This window comes from Ctenocephalides felis, unplaced genomic scaffold, assembly GCF_003426905.1.
Source record: "Ctenocephalides felis isolate EL2017-DRISC unplaced genomic scaffold, ASM342690v1 CF-g0.4_SCAFFOLD_01170, whole genome shotgun sequence".
NCBI lineage: Eukaryota > Metazoa > Arthropoda > Insecta > Siphonaptera > Pulicidae > Ctenocephalides > Ctenocephalides felis.
The window spans coordinates 67,492,367-67,516,632 of record NW_020537324.1 but is presented as its reverse complement, the minus strand read 5'-3'; the positions used below and the strand labels follow the sequence as shown (position 1 = coordinate 67,516,632).

Genomic DNA, 24,266 nt, shown 5'->3' with positions numbered 1-24,266 from the left:
ACCAGATATTTAGACAGTATAGATCAACCGACATGAGCGTGTATCATCATATCTTTCAAGAAATTTCAAATCATCAAAAAAAAAAATCAAGCATTTTTCAAAAAAATTTAGTATTTTTAAACATGTTCAAATTTTTCAAAAAATCCGTAGTTTTTAAACGAGGCAAATTTTTCAAATGTTTTCAAGATTTTCAAGAAAATTTAAAACTTAAAAAAAATCTTAATTTTCTTTTCACTTTTTTTAATTTTAAATTACAGTACGGGAATCTTTTAAATCTGCAGTTTGCATTAAGGCAAAGTTTGCATTTTGCCACGCACCAAAAATTTACAGTTTAAATATTTTATCTAGTGATCCAATGATCAAAATCATTACTTCAATTTATGATTTGAATAAATATTGAGCTATACCGAAAATCACTTTATCACATGGCATAAATTTCAATCCACATCGCCGTATTGCAAAATAATAACCGTATTAAAGTGAGCACTTAATTTATTTTCGGATCAAATTTACAACATTGCTTAACACTAATTGCAGTGTAATTTAGCCACATACCATATAGTGCATCCATGTTATATATAATTCGATAGTTATACATGTTGTTGGTACATTATAACCAACAAACCATTATGTACTGTTTAATAGAGACTGTGAGGCTATATATTCGGCACGGATTTGAACAATACGATACTATGTGTCCCAGATGCTGAGAGATACATTATTATACAAATCGAAAATTGGGTCGTGTTATGCAATTACAATTTGCATTTCACTATAAAGGGCGTAGATTTAAATAAATTACGATCAGTATAATATAATTATACCACATCGACCAGCTTTCTTTGTGGTATAGCATTATTAACTTCCCGAAGCAGAAGTTTGTTTTCATCAAAAAATCCTATTCGCTAATTTTATGTTTTCTCGACGTTTCAAGCCATTCTGAATCAAATGAGACCAAATTTGGAAGAAATATGTTTGTGTGCGTGTATGTGTGTCATTTACGGTAATCAATTTCGGTTGATTAATTTAATTATCATACATCCAACTTGCCTTAAGGCAAAATGCTTCTTTCAACTAGTTTTAATAACATGCTCGCTATAGCATTCATTTTTATTCTGCAGATTTTTTTTTTGACTGACGTGAATGCTATAGCAACCAAATTTTGATGTCAATTATTTTGAACTTAATTTCATATAACGTTTTTGTACTTTTGATATCCGCCAAGGTAATGACTAACTTTGAATGATGATGATGACTTTGATAATGGTTCTTTAGATAACTTTGTATTATCATTTAATTTTTTTCTATTGGCCTCTACTTTACAGCATTTTTAGCAACCTACATTATTCATATTATTTTTCAGCATATTCTATACAATTCTTACATATACATATATATATATATATATATATATATATATATCTTATACATATATCATATCAGTGGCGTAACTAGGCCATCCGGGGCCCGTGGCAAATTTTTTTGATGGGGCCCCCCTATCAGTAAAATCAAGTGGTTTTAATTTAATTTAAAAAAAACTCGAAATTTTTCAACGTGTTAAATGTTATATATATCCACGATTTGTAATGAATTGTATTGAAAATAAGTAAATCTACTTCGACTTATTCATATTTTATGGTTTGAAATTAGGAAATTATTTAAAATGTATGTATACAAAAATTTAAAAAAAAATTAAAATGTATAAGTACAAAAAAACATAAAAATAAAAATAATTATAAGTCAAAATCAATAAATTAAAAGTACAATTACTGCTTTGTTTTGAAAATCAAACATTTTTTTGTTTAATTTTTAATTAGCTTCATAAGCTACATGTTAAGTTTGATATTTTGTTTTTACAAACAGTCTTTGCAATCCATTCCTTTGTTAATTTTTGAACAAACTACTAAATTAATTTTGATTTTTTAATTCGCATAATCTATTCAAGAAATGACTTAATAAAAAGTTAGTTTTCTATTAGTCATTATTTGCATACCATAGAGCTTCATAAATATTAAAGAAAATATAAAAAAAAAATCACAACACTCTAAAATTATATTTTTACATTCTTACACGCTCATGTTTTTTTTTTCGAAATTAAATTTATTTAGAAGAAAATTTTCATGTTTATTCTAACTTTTGTTATTAGTGAAATCAAACCAAAATTTGTTAGATTTTACTAATTTTTACGCGTATTTGGGGCCCCCGTGGTCTGGACAAAATAAAACTCTTTAAAATAATAATCTTACATTCCTCGCGTACTTTTTACGCGTATTTGGGGCCCCCGTGGCCTGAACAAAATAAAACTCTTTAAAATAACAATCTTACATTCCTCGCGTACTTTTTACGCGTATTTGGGGCCCCCGTGGCTTGAACAAAATAAAACTCTTTAAAATAATAATCTTACATTCCTCGCGTACTTTTTTTACGCGTATTTGGGGCCCCCGTGGCCTGGACAAAATAAAACTCTTTAAAATAATAATCTTACATTCCTCGCGTACTTTTTTTACACGTATTTGGGGGCCCCGTGGCCCGGACAAAATAAAACTCTTTAAAATAATAATCTTACATTCCTCGCGTATTTTTTTTACGCGTATTTGGGGCCCCCGTGGCCTGGACAAAATAAAACTCTTTAAAATAATAATCTTACATTCCTCGCGTACTTTTTTAACGACATTAAATTTGATTGAACGAAGTTTTCATGATTAATTCGTTTTTCATGATTTTTTTATATTATTAATGTTTCTTACGGACGTTGGGGGCCCCCTGGTTTGGGGGCCCCGTATATTTGATACGGCTGATACGGCGGTAGTTACGCCCCTGATTCTTAAAACATACTTTTCAAATGAAATAAAGTATTAGAGTATAATGTAGAAACAATATTTCTGAGCACGCGTCCTCTTGAGCCGGGGCCCCCTTGGGCCGGGGGCCCGTGGCATTTTGCCACCCACGCCACCCTATAGTTACGCCACTGTATCATATATACTATCTCGTCTCATATCCTGTACTTCCATTTAATTTTTTTTTCAACTGATTTTCATTGTTCTTCATGTTTCTCTATATGTTCTTCGCATTTCGAAAAATAAAAGCACAATACTTGACGTGGATGCTCTAACATTTATAACAAAAAAAAGAGAATCTGCATTCCGTAAGAAATGATGTTCAATCAAATTTCGGAAATAAAATGACTGTCAACTATTTTACGTTTCTGAACTTGTTACGAAATTAATTTTGATATTATATTGTAAATATTCATAATAATATAATACTAGTATCTACTAATTATAATGTACTTACAATAAGAAGTCTTGTTCCCAACATGGTGAAGCTCCTTTGACTGTAACTGTGGTAGATTTTACGTTTTGTAACTTCAACGTAACATAAGTATTGAATTGCGCGGCTGAAATAAAAAAAAAGAAATAAGATAAGAATTTAAATTATAGAAAATATATACATATATCACTTGATTTAATTTTCTTATTTTCTAGTTCTGAAAAAACTTGTGAAATATTCTAAACAAGCAGCTCCACTAGAACGTTCATCAATTGATTCCCCATATTTAAAATGTATGTTTTACCAAATTCATCAAATATCGAGTAACAGGAATACTTAATATACGTTTTAAAGAAACATATTTTTCGATATAGTTACAATTAAAAATCTGCAGCAAGCGTAAACTAAAATGATGATTAAATTTTAATTACAAAAGCATCAAACCCTTTGAAAATAATGAAAAAAATTAAGACAAGTATTTGCATAATAAAAAGATTGTGAAGAAGCAGATTGAACTCTACATGATTGATTTACATTTAAAGAAAGTCTAATAAAAGTCATATACAATATTTTAGTCAAAAAAAATATTTTAATGTTTCTATGAAGTTATTTCTTGTTATTATTATTTCTATTAATTTGATTATTTTCAAGTGATATCTTTTAAAACCTTGGAAAATAGACTTGATAATAATGGAATAAAATCTGATTTTATTAAAAGTATTTTTAGAGCAAGGTGATTATTATGAAACAAAATAAAATCTACTTCATCCTTAATAAAAGTTATCTAGAATATTTTAGGCAAAATTTATATTTTAACACTTCAACGTCATTAATTTGCATATGACTTGATTCTTGTAATAAATTACATCTAATAGTAATTATTGTACTATGTATAATTATATGTAAATAATGTATATCAAAATTATATAATTCATTAATATTCTGATAGTTATTAATAAAAGAGAGAACAAATTACATATCTTGCAAGAATCATTTGACAACATTTTTATCTTGAAATTAATTTTGCTCCAAATATTTTTGTGCGCCTTTGATATATTTATCAAAAATCTATTAATTAATGCAACAATTTTCACTATAAAATAATATACGATTATTGTAAATTATAATCTGTAGTTACGTACTAAACTATGTTCAAATTTTGAAATAATACAGCATAATATTCATTGTATTTATTAGCGTATGTGATGTTCAAAACATTAATGAGATATATTGGATTATTATTGGCTCAGCTATTAACTTTTCAGGATCGGCGGTTTATCGAATGCCACAAAATATTAACTATGTCGAATATTTAATATCATGAATATATGTATGTATATATATATATATATATATATATATATATATATACATGCATTTTATATATAAAAATCTTTTGTGTGGATGTATGAATTCAAACTACTCCTACATGTTTATTCGAATTAAGATAAATCTTTTTGAAATTTGTTAAGGAAAATTTTTAAGATGCGATGAATTTTAAAACTATAAAAATATTGTAGAAATAAATGAAAAAAATTGCAAAAAAAACAATGTATCATTATTAGGCGTTGAAAACACTGACTAATGAGAACTGCCATCTGCCATAAATGTCAATTTACTTGAATTTTTCTTTTTAACTCTGTTTTATTTAGCAATCAGAAATACATAAAGATTCCTATGAGCTAAAATGACAATATTTAAGAGCGATGCCTAAGAAGAACTCCAATGAGATCATCTCAGTTAAACAATTAATATGATAATATTATATTAGACCTAATCTAAGACTAAATCTAAAGGCCATTGTCGTTTCAATTTCCTTATGCCAAAAGGTTGAGTAATGTCAACTATATTAAATTTAGGTTAAATTATGAGCCTAGACAATATTATGATCATAAGTTAGAAAAATTTAATGTGACGATATTATTGCCGAAAATTATCTGGGATGTGCAAGAAATTAAAATAATTCAGCAAATAAAATTATATATTTCAGTTTGACAGATGTAGACATATAAACGTGCTTAAAATTTTTGTTTGAATCCTGTGATATATGTTGAATTCAAAGCTGGTCAAAAACATGTCAAAATCATTATTTTCAAAATGCAACTAAAGTATGTCCATAAGCAAAAAAAATGCAGTGGGGTTGCAAGACCAAAGCTATCAAAGTCACGAAACAGCCCTGAGATTCTACCCCAAAAACATTTGATACCAAGTTATTTTAATCACCTATCCTAATCTCATGGCAAGTGATAAAGTCCATAATAGTCTTCCTACCAAGTTCGATATGCAAATATTTGGGACAGATCGGATCCGAATTTCGCACAGAACACGGTGAGACCACCCACTTGTGGAATCCTGGAATTCTTGTGGAATATAACAGAGGTGCTTGTGCGGTATTGTAATCTAAATACCCAACCTCATCGATTCAATTTCAGATAAACTACATCGTAAACATATCGACAGCAAGTATATCACACCTATATCAATGTACCTGACAACGCGGAAAATGTCGAGTGCCTACTTATTGTATTGTGTGGACAAATTCAATGAGATACAAAAAATGAAAATAGTTCGGAATACGGTTTCATTCTATTTTCTGCAAAAATGTGTCACAATCATATGATCATTTATAATTCGCTGATCCAACTCACTTTAAAAAAAATGAAATAAATATAACGATTAATTTTCTTGGGCGAAAGAGAAGTCTTCTCTAAATTTAATTAAATTTTATTTTGAAGAATTACCTTATAACCTTCCAGTAAGGTAAGTTATAGTAATCGCAAAAAAATCGAAATTGAAAAATTTATGTATGTATGTGTGTGTGTGTGTGTGTGTTCGGATACAAATTATTGTAGACGATTTTGGGAACATCGTTCAACCGATTTGAATTATTCAAAAAACATTTGATTCGTATTGATAAGGAGACGTGCTGATTAGCTTTGATTCAAGACAGGTCCAGTCGTTTCGAAGACGCGAATAGTGCCAAAAATGATAATTCAGTTTTTAAGAGAACGTAGAGTCAGATTTTAATCATTCAAAAAACATTCTACTTGTATGGACAAAATAAAGAACTAAAAATTTATTGCTAATTTTGCTTGAAAACATAATGCTAGCTATATCTGCGGCTGCTTGACATCAGGCTGACGGAATAAGAAATCGAACCTGAAATTTCTGACTAAAATTTCATAGTTCTAATCACTAATCTACAAGAGAGCCATATTTAAAATATACCTTTAGATATTTTTTTTTACTCTTGAAATATATTTGCAAAAATTTTCGCAAGCTCTCACACATTGTTCACAGAATGCTAAAAAGGATAAATGGGATGAAAAAGATGAATTTATTTTAAAACAATTTAAAAGAGGCATGGAAATAATAAAATATATAAAATAGGATATTTTCATGTATATAATAGTATATTAAAATTTATGATTATAAAACTTTAAAAAATTTTATGACCATTTTTTAAATTCTTGGTTCATGTTCAATTGGTATCTTCATTATGAATATCGTAGGTCATCAATATAAAATATATGAAAAATGTTTTTTTTTTCAATTCACTCAGGCTCACTCAATTCCTACATAGGAAATATATTAGTTTGAAATAGTGCTAATTAACTATTTGTAAAATCACTTGAGTCATTTCTTGGTATTCTACTATGATAATAATTTGAAAAGTTAAATACGTTGAAAATATTCCATAAGTTTTAACTACTATTAGGATTCAATGTAATAATATGTAAATAAATCAAAATGGAAATTTACATATTTTTCATCAAATATATTCATAATATCATATACCAATTTCAAAAATTCAATTAATCGTTTAAAAATTCATTTATCGCTGATGGACTTTGATCAACTCTGAACTTCATGCAACTTTCCTTAAGGCAAAATACCATTTACACACAATTTATTTTATAGCCGCTTTCCGATACAAACAGCAAACATATTTTTCAATTTGCAAAAACATTATGTACAAGGAGGACAATATATTCTAAATAAGTTTAATATAAATTGAGCTATAAACTTTATCGGTTGAAGGTCAGAATTGTAAGGGACAAACAAAAGATATAAATTAATTACGATAATGCGGTGCGACTCGAGATGGGAGAAGCTGAAGCTGCCCTTTTCTGAATGAACAGACGACAAAAAATCTTATCTTTTTTTAGCATTCTGCGACTTTGTTGAGTGTGTGAGAGCTAACAAAATTGTTACAAATAGATATAATTTAAATCAGAGGAAAAAAAATTAAGTTATACTCGTGATCAGGGTATCGATACCTTAGTTGGGCAGCTTGATTTCAAGCAGTAGTGACATCTGTTTTCAATTCGACATAAACATCAATATATTTCCAAGTGAAAATAGTCTTTGTCCGGATTGTTGCATCAATAAAATATTCGTAAATGTTATAAAAATTGTAATAATAGTTTATCACAGAGATAACACAACCATTTGGGTTGCTATTTATATAACCGATGTAGTAAGTTAAGTCAAATTATCGCAACAGTTTAAAGGGCTCTTTAGTTCTGATCGTGCTTCAAATGAAAAAAAAAACTATATATAATATAAATATTGGATAAAGTTTGAGAGAATTACTTTATGTAAATAATATAAGAAGAATATAAAAGTTGGGTAAGTTTAAATTTAATGACAGACATGAAAATTAAAACCAGAGGCAGAAAAAAAATTATAAAATTTATGATAACAAAAAATCAATTTTCATTGCAGCAATACCACAATATAAATCAATAAGAATCAAATGTTTTTTGATTCATTCAAATCGGGTGAACCGTGCTCTCAAAATTGTGAACGAGAAAAATGTATCTACGTATACCTGCACACACACATACGTACACACATTCATTTTTAAATGTAAAACTTCTTTAGGCACGACTAGGGTGTAAATCTGTGAAAATGCAACGAAAATAGCGTTACGCCCGAACTGTACGTTATTCGCTTTCGATGAAATTTCTATATGGGTCGATTGTGATTAGTCGTCGTGTCGAGTGAATAAAGATCTGTCGTTGTATGCGTACCGGCATTAACGTTGGAGACGTACCGATATCAACAAGGAAATCAGCATAGATAAATAAACATTTTGAGGTCACATAGTAGTACAAATCTTGATTCATTAAAAAGTACCTGAATCAAAAGAATATTTTACCGTGTTCCCCGTAAATAATTATAATGAAAATAATAGAACAAATAAAACATTTGTGCCTTGTACCAAACGTAAGTTTATTGATATAATTTTTATATTATTCGTAGTTTCTATAAATTTTTGAAGTTATTAAAATGGAAAATATATTTTAGGCAAGACATGTATTACGGCTGCTCCAAGAATCAGATTATATTGCCAGCAAAAAAGTAAAAAAATACGAACAGTCAATAAATGTATGTTAATTTTAATTATATGAAGTTCTTCAAACACAATTATTACATGATGAGTGAAATTGTGAAAACAATATTTCTTTAGACGTTGTTTAACATAATCCGCTGTGCTAACGAATATTAAAGAATTTATTAATCAGCAATTACTTCATTTCTCTAATGAAGATCAAGTCGTAAATGCTAATTACAATGACAAACCGATCATGTCGTATTTGAAGTATGACTATTAATTACTTTATTGTTTTCAAATATTATAAATATTTTTAATGCTATTATAAATATATAATTTATAATTTATTATTAAATAAATGTGTATAATGGTCGACACTAATAAATGTGTGCATCACGAATGATACCACATCACTAATAAACATTATTATTCAAAATTGTTATATGATGTATTTATTTTTAACTTAAATGCCATCTCGTACAATAGCAAAAAAGTTTTACTTAAATCGCGCGTAAACCTTACGCGCACTTTTTTCTGAGGTTTGCCAAAATGTTCAAAAACTTGTTAAACGTAAAGTTAAGCAAAAAATGTATTTTAGATTTTTAGACGATTGATATAACTTACTCTACGAAAATTAAAAATTTCTAATTGATCTAGCAAAATGTCTTCCAGACTCCTCACTATAAGTGAAAGTATGTAATACAGTTCTTTTGTGTTATGTTCTCGTTGTCGTATTTATTTAATACACTTTCGAAAACTTTGACACTTATTTTTCTCGGGGCTCCTCCTTGTGGAAATGAGACACTTCTTCGAGTGGCCTAATTTAGATTGTGAATGAAATCCGGGCAGACATCGAATGTAGGTAACGTTTTAGTATTCGTTTCTTGAGAAAATTGGCCATTACATTTAAGTTTATATATTCCGTTCCCCGAAGATTAGCCGAAGATGCTCAGAAAATGCTACCGTAATGTATAACGCGCTTGTGGGATATAAGTTTAGCGGCTTACAAAGTATTTCTGTTTGGTTTATTTATTATTTATGGCGAGAGATGAATCTAGTAAATCTTTCGAGAAATCTCAGATATGGGGTTTACTACTAGTATTAGAATATCGAGAAAACTAGTGACCTATTTTCTGAAGTTTTAACTTTATTTAACATTTTCAGAGAGCATTGGAAATGACAAAATCAATAATGGAGTGCAGTATTCGGTATGGAACCAAATATGTAAAAGCATTTTCGAACTTTACGCTCGAATATGCATATATATATATATATATATATATATATATATATATAAATATGCATTTTGTATACCCTCCAATAACGATGAGATGAAAATATTCATGAAGAAGTAGTTTCCAAAACGTTTATCAACTTAATATATATTCGTATATATATTCATTTTTTATTTCTTTTCATATCCAGAAAATGTATAAACATATAGAGTTTGACATTTAGAAATATAAGATATATAAGAGAAAATTCTTTTTTTGAATACCAAAAAAAATCGAATATTCCTAGTGCTTTTTATAAATATATTATGTATTTACATAACAATTGAACAATAATTATTGATATATTTTTTGGCGGCTAAAAATATTTTAAAAATATGAGGTGGAGCGGGGCTTAATGGGCAGCGGGTACAAAGGTACAACAGTAATATCTCAAAAACAAGTAAAGGTGAAAAAATTTCAACAACAATATTTGAAAGTAGAGGGCAAAAATCTATAACTCGCCTTGATTGTAACGACGTTTATATTGGGAGATGAACGGCAGTGTTTGAAAATCCATGACAAAAGTTAACTTCCTTTTGTTGTTATTTTTTTCGGTTATGAGCACTGTCGTCAAGTTTACGAGACCTCAATATAAATCTTAAGTATAGGTTATTTAATCCTTTTATAAAATGTATTGTTAATTTTAAATTGGATACAACAGTTTTATTAATAAAAACTCAATAAAAGCTTTTTTGTTGGTGAGGTAAGAAGGACCAAGTAAACCTTTACCCAGACAAAAGTGTAAACAATAAAAAATGATAAGTAAAAAAGTGAATTAAGTTCAACAAGAAATTTTACAAGAGATAAAGTAAAAAAATAGTTATTTCTCAATGAAAGCTTTCACGTGGGTATGGTCAAAAGGACCAACTTAACTTTGGCCTTGGCAAAGGTGTATAAAAAATAGTAATTACAAAAGTAAATTAAGTGAAAAAAAGCAATTTTACAAGAGATAAGTAAATAGCTATTCAAACTGTGCCGATATTTTTTTTATGAAATACCAGATCAAGGTTATTACAATGTTACATCTGTAAAAAATGTACCCATGAAATTTGTATTTTGTATAAGTTGAATAATGTAGCTATTATTTGGTAAAATTTCTTCAAAATTAATTCAAGTCATTATTAGACTATGTTTGCCGCCTGGCCATCTCAATTTATCTCGATTATGAAGTAAGAAAGACCAGGCTACAATTTTTTTAGAAACACATTTCCACAATGATGAATTAACTAGGAATTTTACTAAACATACTCAGATAGTTGTTTGTTCGATATGTGTTATTTGTTGTGATATAATTGATTTGGTTTTCACAAAATAATTGCTCAAAGACAAACTGGACTTTAGTGACTCCTCACTCTACTCTGTCTATATATACATATTTGTGTGTGTGACTAAATAAATTTAAAATAGTTTCTCATCATACGAGTTTAAAGCATAAAATAAACACCACTTGACAGCATTTCATACAGAAATGATTTCATATGCATAATTATTTTCGCTTTTATCCTAAATAATCAGCGGACGAATATCCTTTAGTAATTTACAAAACTCGCACAGTAGTTAAAAATGCGCATATATAAATACGTAACATCGAAAATAGAGTGAAATAATATTAAAAATTTACTTTGATAAAAACTTTTTCGAAAACGCTCGTGTTCGAAGCAAATCCCCAAGCGTGCTTCTGAAATATGTAACAATTCACCGGTCGTATTATATTATATTGTAGGTCAGAGGTTGGAAACCGATAAAAGGAATTATTTAACAATATATTTAATTACCACTATTCATTAAAAAATAAATAAAAAATATTGCTATGGCATTTAATTTAAACACACTATAAACTTGTTGAATTTTTAAAAATAATGATAGTAAACAACATATTTTTTCAACACTATAGTTGCCTTTATTTATTAAAAATTCCAAAAAATAATCTTGATCTAGTATACTTGACACTTCTCTAGTTTTGTAAAAGAGATTTTGCTTTTCATTTAAATCGTGCCAGTATATTCTTATAATAGATTCTTAATATTTCACATAATAATTTATTAAGCCTTTTAAAAAAAAATGTTGTGAAGTTGTTATGAAAAGCAACATGGCGATCAAGCTTATGCACTAAATAGCCTAAAAAATTTGTTGAGTTATAAAAATTAATTAACTTCCCGTAGGGTAAGTTATAGTAATAGGCCAAAAATCGAAAATATTTTTTTTTGCATGTCTTCACGTTTTAGAGGTTTCTGAACATTTTGGCATACCTCAGAAAAATGGATGTGTGTGTGTATGTGTGGATACAATTTTTCGTCGATGTTTTCGGGCGTATCGCTCACTTCATTAAATAATTAAAAAAGCAATCAAATTTTTACTGATAGGGATTAGTACTGATTAGTTTTTAGAAAAGGTAGGTCCATATGTCAATCTCAATTTCGTTGATTAAGTCGACTATTATAGCTATCAGAACTCTTTTATACAGTGATAGCTTCAAAATATACCAACAACTTGTCATTTTAGAATACAGTTATGATTTTTTTTTAATTTTTTTTACATAAATAGCATAAGATTATTATTTATACGCATGGCAAGTATACTTTTTAGTTCACAAAATATTGCCACTTTTCCATGGAAAGTATTTTCGTCAATCATAGTTAACAAGCTAATAATTCTTAGTGATTTTATTAATACAAGAAACAAGCATGAAACTAATGTAAGGCAATGATGTTGTAAACAATTAATAATCTATATACATTATTTATTCTTTAAGCTAGTGGTGTATGGCATCGTGCCTTAAGGCAAATTGCTGGAACTTCCCGTACCGTAACGAAATGTTCGTGAAATATAAAATGTTTTCAAACACATTATTATAAATATTGTAACTTTTTCTAATATTTATAAGAATTATATAAACTGAATTGCAAAGTTAAAATTATTTATTTATATATTAGAACTTTAGTCTGAATTAAAATTATAATCTGAATTATTTTCAATATACAAATAAATTTAAAAAAAAATTGAAACAAACAATTTTTTTTTTCTAAAAACAATTATTTTGTGAAAACAAGCAGAAAATTCTTTGAATCATTCAAATCGGATGCTTAGTTTTCTCAAGAACTGCCATTTTTTGCACATTTAGCTCTGTATCTTCGAAATGGCGGGACCTGTTCTTTGCTCCGTATCTCCGTAACGGTTGGACCTGCCTTTGCCAAAAACTAATCAGCACATCTCCCTATCGATAGAAATCGAATGTTTTTTTAACCATCCAAATCGGTTGATCCGTGCGCCTGAAAACGTGGACGAAAAAGTGCATACATGCAAAACACACACACATCCATTTTTCTGAGGTATGCCAAAATGTTCAGAAACCTTCAAAACGTCGAGAAATGCAAAAATTTTCATTTTTGATTTTCGTCCCATTACTATAACTACCTTACGGGAAGTTAATAATTCAATAATTTATATACTGATGATTTATCATGTAAACAAATGCGTGTATATGTTTCCTACACATTAGACATCATTTTATAAATTAGAAAATAGTTCTATGAGTATTAGTATCATTTATCCAATATCGAGTAAATTGAAAAGTTCTCATCGTCTGCCTTAATGCTCTAATATGGAAGTCCACTACGAGTGGGATTAGTGAGAAAGATTGAAGTGCGAAAGAACGGATCTTGTTCGGGAGCTTTTCAAAGCTCCGCACCGGCACGGTACTGTGTGCCATGGAGAGCTTTTCATGGCAAATTTTACAGCGACCGTGCCGTGGATAAAGCCGTGGATTAGAGGTGATCAAAAAGCATGCCTAAAACTTACGTGGAATAGATACAGATAATAGATAACAGACAAAAATTAGAAAAATATTCGATAATAACATAATAATAATAATAATAATAATTAACTTAACTTAAATAAATTTAAGTAGGGCAAGTTAGAGTAATCGCAAAAAAAATCGAAAATGAAAATTTTTATATATCTTTACGTTTTTAAGTCAATTTCTAATCAATTTGTATTGACTAAATGAACAACTGTTTAATTTTTTGGAAAGGCAGGTGCAACGACTTCAAAGACATGGGGGAAAAAATAAAAAAATTAGTCATTTGGCGGTAAAAATAATCATTAGACATATGCACATCAATTTATCAGATATTTTATAGAGATTTTAACAACGAGTATAAATTTTGTTTACATTCCTTACACGCTTCGATATTTCGTCTCTATGCAGTTAAAGCAGTACGATTGCTTTGGAAAAAAGTTCAGAGTATCCAAAATATTTCAAAATAATTTTTTGTTCAAGAAGTTTTTTTTTTAAAAAAAAGAAGTAAATTCTTGTCAAAAATTTATAGTTTCTCAAAAATCTTTTCAGAGATTTTTTTTTCAAAAATGTTAATCTTTTTAAAAAAAAAAATTTTTGGTACGGGAAGTTCCAGAAATTTGCCTTAAGGCACGATGCCATGCGCCCCACTAGTTTTCATTCAAACTATTGCATTTTTCCTTAAACGCTTGAATTTTCTGGCTTTCAGTTTTATATACAAATATTATATGAATATAAGGATTACACGTATAAAAATTTAAAATCCGCAAAAATGTTTGTAATTTTGTAAAAGATTGAAAATATTTAGATAATACATAAAATGTATTAGTTAAAAACAGGGCTAATATATATAAATTAGTTACAAATTGATGCAATACTAATAAAAGTTTTCGATAAAGGTATTTCGATATTTTCCATTCGAAATTTGGTAATACGGTTAAAATAGCCCTATTGATATTATTTTCAAAATGTACAAATTTGTATGTAAATTTGGTGATGATTTAAAAAAACAATATTTAATCCAAAGTACCGTCGACTGTCGATATTTATCAAAAAAATTAATAACATATTGTAATTTTTTTTTCATTTAGAACACTGAAATGGTGCTATAAATTAAAAAAGCGATATTTTTACGTAAAATAATATTTTATATTTGTTGATAGTAATTACCAAAAATAATATTTTATAATTGTTGAGCTCTTTCTATTTCTCAAGAAAAATTTACGATATGTTTTAGATAATAAAAACCTTTAATATTCATTTTGATTATGTATAAAGTTAAAACAAAAAATAAAAATTACCCAGTAGTAAGGCTTTATTTTATTGATTTTGAGTATTTATGGTATATAGTATTCTGGCGCCAATGTCACTTTAAAAAACCGTTACATTTTTATGTAAGAGGGAATAAACATACTCATTTGTTAGTCTGTATTTATTTAGTCACGATTTTAAGCCCTAATGACGAGTGGAGATAATATTTTGCTACCTGTTCACACAATGGAACGACCTAAAGACATTTGTTTTTTTTTTAGGCGACTATGAAAAGCGCATGATATTGAATTTTTTCAAATATAATAGATCATAAAAAAGTTGATTATCTGTAAAGTCGGACTTATCTAGATATACAATCAAAAATTTGCAAAAATATAATGTTTTAACATACATGGTAAAGCATGTAATTGGTTACAAAAATATTAATTAAGAATGCACGTAGATTTTGAAATATGTGTACAAAATTGAATTATTTTGTTTAACAAAATAGATACCATATCAAGAACAACTGAATTTTATTTATGCAAAACTCTTGAGATAATCTAATTAAATAAAGAAAAATTCAAATTACTTTATTTACTTGATTTTGCCTAACTGTAGATCTTAACTTATATGATACATTATCTAAAAAAACTAAAAATATTTTGTTAATTAAAAATAAGTGTTGGAAAAACACTCCTGCTCCACTTCAGTCAAATCACATATTATAATCATATTTTTACAGTCTACTTATAAACACATATAAGTTTATTGTCCAATAATATTGTCCTAAACAATAAAATTCGATATTGCGACATCATAAAAATATATTATTATTCGTCGACTGTTGTCGCAATATTGGGTCACAAACTATAAAACATTACAACGTAACGTTTTTATTGAATATAACTCATATAAACAGAAAAAATATTTTTTGAATAAAAATGTATGGTGACCGAAATTGTTGATATATGTACAAAAACTATCTATATAAAAAAGTATTAAGATATTATTATTAAAATTTATTTGGTTTACTTATTACGTATCAGAATCACAATTACATATGAAAACTACAAAGAAACGAAAATATTATTTCACAATTATTATATTCCTTGTACTACTGAGTTTCAAAATTTACTCATTCAATTTAAATGTACAAAATCTATATAAACCCATGAAATTCCATTTATTACATGTGGTATTTCGTAACATGATAGGTAATATTTTCACTATAGCATACTACCACCACATCTCTTTTTAGAATTCAAAATAAAATCAACCTCTCACATTTTAATCTCCAAGTAGTGATATTTTTGAATTTTAATAATTGTGGTTTACCACAGCACCAAACAAATATAAAGTATTAATAAATGGAAAAAGCTTCATAAATCCTACGTAGTATTACCTACGCAGGTTTATAAATATCAGGATTCATTTAAAATTTAAACATTTCGTTAGTCTAAAATAAACACAACTTGAAATAAATGAAGTGTTTTGTGGTTAAGGTTGATAGAACAAGAGTTATTTTGCAAGTAAATAGATGTATTTACGGAAATAGGTGGGTTGGATCCATAAATAGATGGAAAGTTTGGGGTGTAATTTTCAGGTGTCCTGTATATATTTTTAAAGATTGATGGCATTCTGCTTATTTTTAGTTCGAAACTTCATTTTAATTAAAATTTTATCCGGGACATTTAAGATTAAAGTGGATAACGTATAGAACAATATTTTGATTCGTAATAGAGTAATCTCCTAAATTATTTAGCAACTTAAGATATTTTGTAAGTTGCAAAACTAATTCTAAGGCTAAATTTCAATATTAATAGTAAACTTAAATTTAAATAACTCCAATATATTGTTAAAAATATTGGAAGCACAATAAAAACAAAATACCCCTATAATGCTTTTTTAAAAATATATGTTTCTAGAATGCATATTTGAATATATAAGTTAATGTAAATTAAAATTACATACCTTGTACGCCAACATAGTGTGCTTTCTTGACTGAAAAAAAAGAAAATATCATTAGATAATTGAATTAAACTTTAAATATTAAATATTTATATTAAAATATTTATTTATATATAAAAGGTTCTGGGGATATACGACAGAAATGAATAGATCTATGTTATCAAGTTTGATAATATTTTTACGGATTTTCTAATTATTAATTATGCAAATTTCATAAATTATATACTGATGATGAGAAATAATAACTATCTATAACTTTAAAATAAAGTTAGTGCAACAATATAGAGTGTAGTTTATTATTATTTTCATTAATGCAACTATATATATATATATATATATATATATATATATATATATATCAAGAATAAAAACACTTATAAAAATCTTATCAAAAATGATTCGTTAAATACTCATTATTGTTTTGAAAAGATGAAAATTGTAGGTATTAAATGTAATAATATTTAGTGATGTGAATTGCAGGTACTAAATTTTTATATATTTCTATTCTATACATATATACACATGCATAATAAGTATAAAAATATAAGTAAAATAAATATTTTTACAAAAACCACTGTTCAAAAAATCTGACGTTAATCTGGCTTATATTTATATATAGAATTCACATATCGCAAGTAGAATTCCGAATATTTCAGTACATCGGCTATTATTACAGCCTGGTATTTATAATAATTTATGTAATGATATTTGTAACAATTTATATAATAATATTTATAATAATTCAAAATTAACAATTATTTCAAATTTCTAAAATAATAATGTCCTCAATTAATTATAAATTTTTAACATTAAAAGAAGATTTACTTGATGAGTCAAGCGATTACTTGGAAAAAAATTCACAAGAAGAATTTTATAAAATCTTTTAGTACTATTATTTGTTGGAATGAATTTCATTTTTGCACACATACTTGAATGTGATTATAATTCATAAGTAAACAAAATATTTATATAAAACCAAAAGCTCAACAAACCTGACGTTAACAAATATTTATACAAAACCACTTTTCAACAAATCTGACGTTAATCTGGCTTACAAAATATTTATGGGTAGATTTTACACAAATTCTAAATCCTCTCAGAACGATGGGTAAACTTTACAATTTCAATACGATATCTAAAAAAGCTTTTGATATTTCGTATACATTAGTATACTATCTATACATTAGTTGTGAATTCTTGATATAAGAATTCGAAAGTATCGAATAAGTGATCAATAAATAATTTTACATTAGGAATTTTATGAGAATTCAAAAACACATTAATCTATTGGTACAAAATCCGAATAACAGTGAATAAAATCTATGCAAAATGTTTTTCTAATACTCAAAAAAACCTATAATAAATATCATCGTCATACATGTGCTACATCTCATATATAAGCATAGCCCTAGGTTAAAGTCTTTATAGAAAGACAAACTTAAAGTAAATGATGTAGTTTTAAATTTCTAGTAATCCGTAGAACATACTGAATCATTTTCAAAATGGTAGATAACCCAAGAAGATGATTTATCATCTCTATTTTTCTACTGCAATTTTTACGATTCATCTTTGCGCCACGATTACATACGCCGCAGTATTAAAACCGCGTCTGAAGTATGAATAATTGTCCCAAAGATTTTATTTCTCTCGCCAGAGCGGTTGTAAATTGCGACATTAAATTTTGATGACTCAAGCGAAATGTGGTATATGTGATGCGTTTAATTCATAAAATTTCTTTTTAAAAACAGGCGTATTCTCGTAAATAATAATGATTTATTGGTTTATATTTGATGAGTAAAGTTGTGTTGAAAATCAACAATTATACGAATATGTGTGAAATGAAATGTTATAATCCAATATCTGTTTATATTAAAATTACTAAAAACTGGAGCTTGTGAAATCATAGACTTTGTTAGGTGTTAGATAAATAGAGATTTAGAGACCGATTATGTCGCATAACTGGCCAATATTATGGCAAGGCCATGTCACGCTCCAACTTCCGTACATTATGCTACTGAATCATACTCAATACTGCCAAAGTGTAATGTATTTGCTATGCATTCAGGCGTTTTACACATAAACTGCAGCGTCGCTTGTATATTATGAAGCTGTTTCAGAAAGACCCTGTTATTTAAGACCGTTTGCTGACATTTGTGCGGTTTCTAGGTTAGGCTTTCTATCTGACAACCTGAAAAACTGACTGCACATGGCTTTTGTCAATGCTTTATGAAAAGTTCTTCATAACATGACCTTGCCATAACATTTTTCTGTTATGTGACAAAATCGATCTTTTTTTTTTCTTCATTCAGAGTAGTCTTCAAACATTCAATACAGATTTTTCATTACCTTACAATAATTATAGTGTGATCAAATACATAGTTTGTACAATAAACAAAATAACTTGTGAGTATTATTTAGCCTTGTGTCTATATGCATGAACTTTTCGATGAGCGTAAATAATCGATTTGATCAATATTTTTTATTATCAATCATTCACCTGCCTCCTTGTTTACCTGTCTGTCTATTACCGCCTACCTGTTTACCTATCTACCAGTCTGCCAAACCGTCTTATTTTCTGTCTACCTGTCTACTTATCTGCGTATCAGCCTATTGAACTGTTTACCCGTATACCTGCCTACTTATTTACCGTTAATTTCATCTGTGTATGAATCAATAAATATGAATTTTAGAGATCATATTTGATCCGTAATTACTGTTCTGATTGCTGTATAATAGTAAATGAATAAAAAAATTGATCAACAAATATCAATTTATGCAATTTTTTTTGCATCTTTTGAAATCTGCTTTTACAAAAATGTAATTCATTACTCTTTCAGCCAACACTAGTGAAATATTTTGTGGAACACTCCGAATCGAATCCGTTTTCTCAAAACTGGTAGCTTTTACCACTTTTTTCTCTGTATCTTCTAAACAGCTGAATCTGTCTTTGGCTAACTAGACGTGCTAGCAAAAATTAACGAGCACGTCTTCTCATCCGCAGGAATCGAATGTGTTTTTGAGTAATTGAAATCGGTTGATTCGTATGCCCAAAATCACGGACAAACAGTTGTATTCACACAAAACACACACACATACAGATACATCAATTTTCCATTAATATACCGAAATGTTCTGGAGAAATGTAAAGATATGCAAAAAAAAACGATTTTTAAGCGATCACTATAAACTACCCTACGAGGTTTTCCGAAATATCTGTTCAAGTTCTATGGTTCACTCAGTCAGTACAATTAATTATGTCAATTATGTAATATCATGCAGCATCATATCTCGTCACCTTCGGTGTATAATTTCCGCATTTGCCGCAATCGTTAGGCGGAATCAACTGGGATAGATAGGCGACGATGAGTTGAGTTTTAATCCTGGTTCTAATCATCGTATATTGTTAGTAAACCGCCGCGGATTAAACGGACGCAAAATACAAATGACACACACGGGTACGGGTGCGCAGTATAGGAGAGAGTATAAGTAGAGAATGCGACTTTCCAGCTCCGGGGATTTGGTCAAAAAAGGTCGAAGGAGCTTTCTGTAATTAGGAAAGTTGAATTAATTTACAAAGTAAATTAATTTGGATGCCGGAGAATAATGCATGATGTTTAGGTACAAGGTTACGGAACTAACCTTGGATAATTTCAAAATTGTTATATAAATATACACAGTATATAATTGTTATATACTCAGATATGATTATATATACCTATTTTTAGACACTATGTGCATCGTTTGTATTTATTAATAATAACGATATTCATATTTACTAACGGTTACGTAATATATTTGATTATTCATCACTATCATTGTTACACTCAGTCATACACGCGCATCAATAGCATTCCTTTTTACCAACGTTTGATCAAATTTCTAACAAGTAATAGTAATCAGATTTTGTTGAAGATTAATATATTAATAGAGCTTTGAATAGAGTAATAATGATAAAGTTGATAACAAATACTAGCCATTAGTTATAAAAGTATAAACAATTTAGTGCTACATTTCCGTATTCCTGAGATATTTTCAGTACACTAGTTGCGCTGATATTATCATACTAAAGTAAATTCTTTAAGTTTTAACTTTGTTGAGAGCTAAATGTGATTTTATTAATACTAGTTGTGTATGGTATTTTCATACTAATTTAAAAATGTTGAAGTTTATTTTTTTAATAGCTATATGACATTCTTAAATATTTTTTCAGGATCTTCGTAACCCCAAACCTGTTTTGCCAAAACTTTTGTCAATTATTTATTCCGTCAATGCAAGTACAATGGTTTATAAATGATTTAAAATCTCACATTTCGATACGGTGTTGATCACCTCTGATGAAATAATATTCTATGTATTTTCCTGTATAAATCAAATCCCCACATTCATCAGATAGTTTTTCTAGCATTTTTTTATTATTTTGATTAGTTTCATTACATTCCGAATGCGATGTGGAAAAAATTTAGTAGAGAGAATATGGATCATTTCTTTATTTCTATTTACAAATGTTTCCAACATCGATGTATTTTAAATATGCATATTTGAAAGGCGTTCGGTGTTTTTAATAATTTGCGTGCAAATGGATTTCAAATGTAAAATACATTTATTTGTTTAAAAATATATGAAACATTTTGCAATATCTGCAATACTACAATGTAAATAAAACATGCACTAGAAACATAATTTTTATTAAAATATTCAAATATATTTGTATTCATATACAAACAATACCAAATTAAAAAGTTAACTGAATTTTTATATTTCTATATTAAAAGGCGATTTATCAAAGTTGATAAACACGGTTTTGAGTAGGATATTTTTATAAATATATATGTAGATTTCGACAGTGACTTTGCATTTAAGTCGTATTTGGTATATTGAGAACTAGGAAAAGTAACACCAAGTTCTATTATTGGTCAAATGTCCTATGATCAGAGACTTGTCTATTTAGAATTTCAGGCTAATTGAGAAAATTGCACAAATCATAATACAAAAATTCAACTAGTGGTGTATGGAATCGTTCCTTAAGGCAAATTGCTGAAACTTATTGCTAAACTTACCCTATCGTAATGAAATGTTCGAGGAATATTAAATGTGTTCAAATAGATCATTAATTTCAAGTTAGAAGTAAAATTTATTTATATTAAGTATAAAAGTTGGTTAGAATTAAAATTTAAGTCCGAATTATTTTCCATATCTAAAGAGAAATATATTTTGAAAAATAAAAATAAATTAAATTCTGAAATAAATATATTTTTTTCATAAGCAATCGTTTCATCAAGCCAAGCAGAGTGTTTTTTAAATTATTCAAATCGGTTGTTTAGTTCTTTTAAAAACTGTCATTTTTGCGTATCTGGCTCCGTACCGCCAAAACGACTGGACCTGCCTTTGCCAAAAACTAATCATCACTTCTCTCCATCATTACGAATGGAATGTTTTTTGGATTGTTCAAATCAGATACTATGTACTCTCAAAAACTTGATTTCTCACCTGCACTCTTTGCTCCGTTTCTCCGAAACTATTGGACCTGCCTTTGCCGAAAACTAAGCTGCACATGTTCCTATCAATATGAATTGAATGTTTTCTGAACCATTCAAATAGGTTGATCCGTGCGCCCGAAAACGTAGACAAATAATATTGTATCCATCCAAACACACACACATCCTTTTTTTCTAAGGTATGCCAAAATGTTCAAAAACCTTCAAAAGGTTAAGATATGCAAAAAATTTAATAACGATTTTAGAACGATTATAATAACTTACCCAATGGGAAGTTGATTTGAGCAATTAGTAAAACTAATTAGTCAATAGGTTTTTTATATCAATGATATTTTGTTCACCCACATGATAACACTAGCTCATGTATAGAGAATGATTAACACGCATTTACACGATTAATTCTCCAAAGTAACTTCTCCGTCATAATGAAGATTTTCTTGAGCCGAAATCCGCAGAATGTTCATAATGCCCATTTCGCATTTCACGCTTGTTGCCAGGCTGAGTTATGCAAAGTATTTCATTAAGCAACTTCTGACCCTTCGCAGCTCTCCTCTCACGCAGAATCATGCCAGAATCGTATGCGAAGAGAGCAGGTGCAGGACGAATGCCGCTATTTATCTAAGTCGGCAATGGTAACTCACTAACAATTTATAAACGTCGGTAATAATATAATGGCTGGAGTCCGAAGGAAATCGTGAACGAATCATGAGAATGTTTTCTTCTGAGACATGCATTTAGAAAATACTAAGTAACGTATTCCTTCGTACATATACACAGTATGTACAAACTTATTAACTTCCCGAAGGAGAAGTTTATGTTTTCATAAAAAAATCCGATTTGCTATTTTTATGTTTTCTCGACGTTTCAAGCCATTCCGAGTCGAATGAGACCAAATTTGGAAAAAGCATGTGTGTGTGTGTGCGTGTGAACAGATTTTTAGCCGTAAATCGACCGGACATAAGACTAACTAACTTCTCTAAAACGTCTGGACCTATTTCAAGATTTTAAAAGCCATTTGATGCATCTCGATAAGGACTATTGTTTGTCAGTTTTGTGCGACGATCGGCCAAGCCGTTTCTTTATAAATAGCAGAAAAGTGAGAAAAATTTTGTCCCTGCAATTCTGAATCAATTCTTAAAATTCAAAAACCGTTCGAAAGATATTGGTTGCGAATCGTGCTGATTAGTTTTTGGTGAAGATCAGCCATGCCGTTTTCTAGTAATAAAGCGTTAAAAAAATTTTTTTTTTTGACGATAGATACAATAGTCTTATAGATCATACTAAAATATTACGTCCCTACAAGTCGTAAAATTTGAAAAAATCATCAAAGTTTGCAAAAATTAGTATCGTTTTTTTGGCGTTTGTCAAAATTAGATCTTTCATCGACGTTTGCTCAGAAACGACTGAACCGATTTCAGAAATTCAAAAAGCATTTGATGTATCTCGATGAGGATTATCGTTTCTCAGTTTTGTGCGACGATCAGCCGAGCCGTTTCTTTGTAATTTAGAAAAATTACATACAAATTTACATTACATTTAATACTACCAAATCGATTTTCGAAGATCAAAAACTGTTCGAAAGATATTAGTTGGGAATGATACTGATTAGTTTTAAGTGAAAATCTATCGAGCCGTTTTCTTTTAATTAACTGTTGACAACAAATTTAAGCCGATTTTTATGGAACTTTTTTTTGGCGATATATATCGTGGTACTAAAGAACTTACTGAAATATTACGGCCTTACGACAAATAGTTTAATTTTAAAAATTCATCAAAGTTTGAAAAAATGAGTAGTTTTTTTGACGTTGGTCAAAATTAAAATTAGACGATTTACTTGGTATAACGATAGAGTATTTGGTTTTAATGAA

At 28.4% G+C, this 24,266-nt stretch overlaps 1 protein-coding gene across 1 annotated transcript in view; it reads right to left on the bottom strand.

Annotated features, from left to right (window-relative positions):
• Positions 1–24,266, bottom strand: part of LOC113367570 — a 173,556-nt gene that overhangs the window by 69,697 nt on the left and 79,593 nt on the right. Inside the window, exon 3 of the mRNA XM_026609167.1 lies at positions 3,295–3,397. Within this exon, the coding sequence (XP_026464952.1) occupies positions 3,295–3,397 (103 nt within the window). The remainder of the gene's footprint in view (positions 1–3,294; positions 3,398–24,266) is intronic.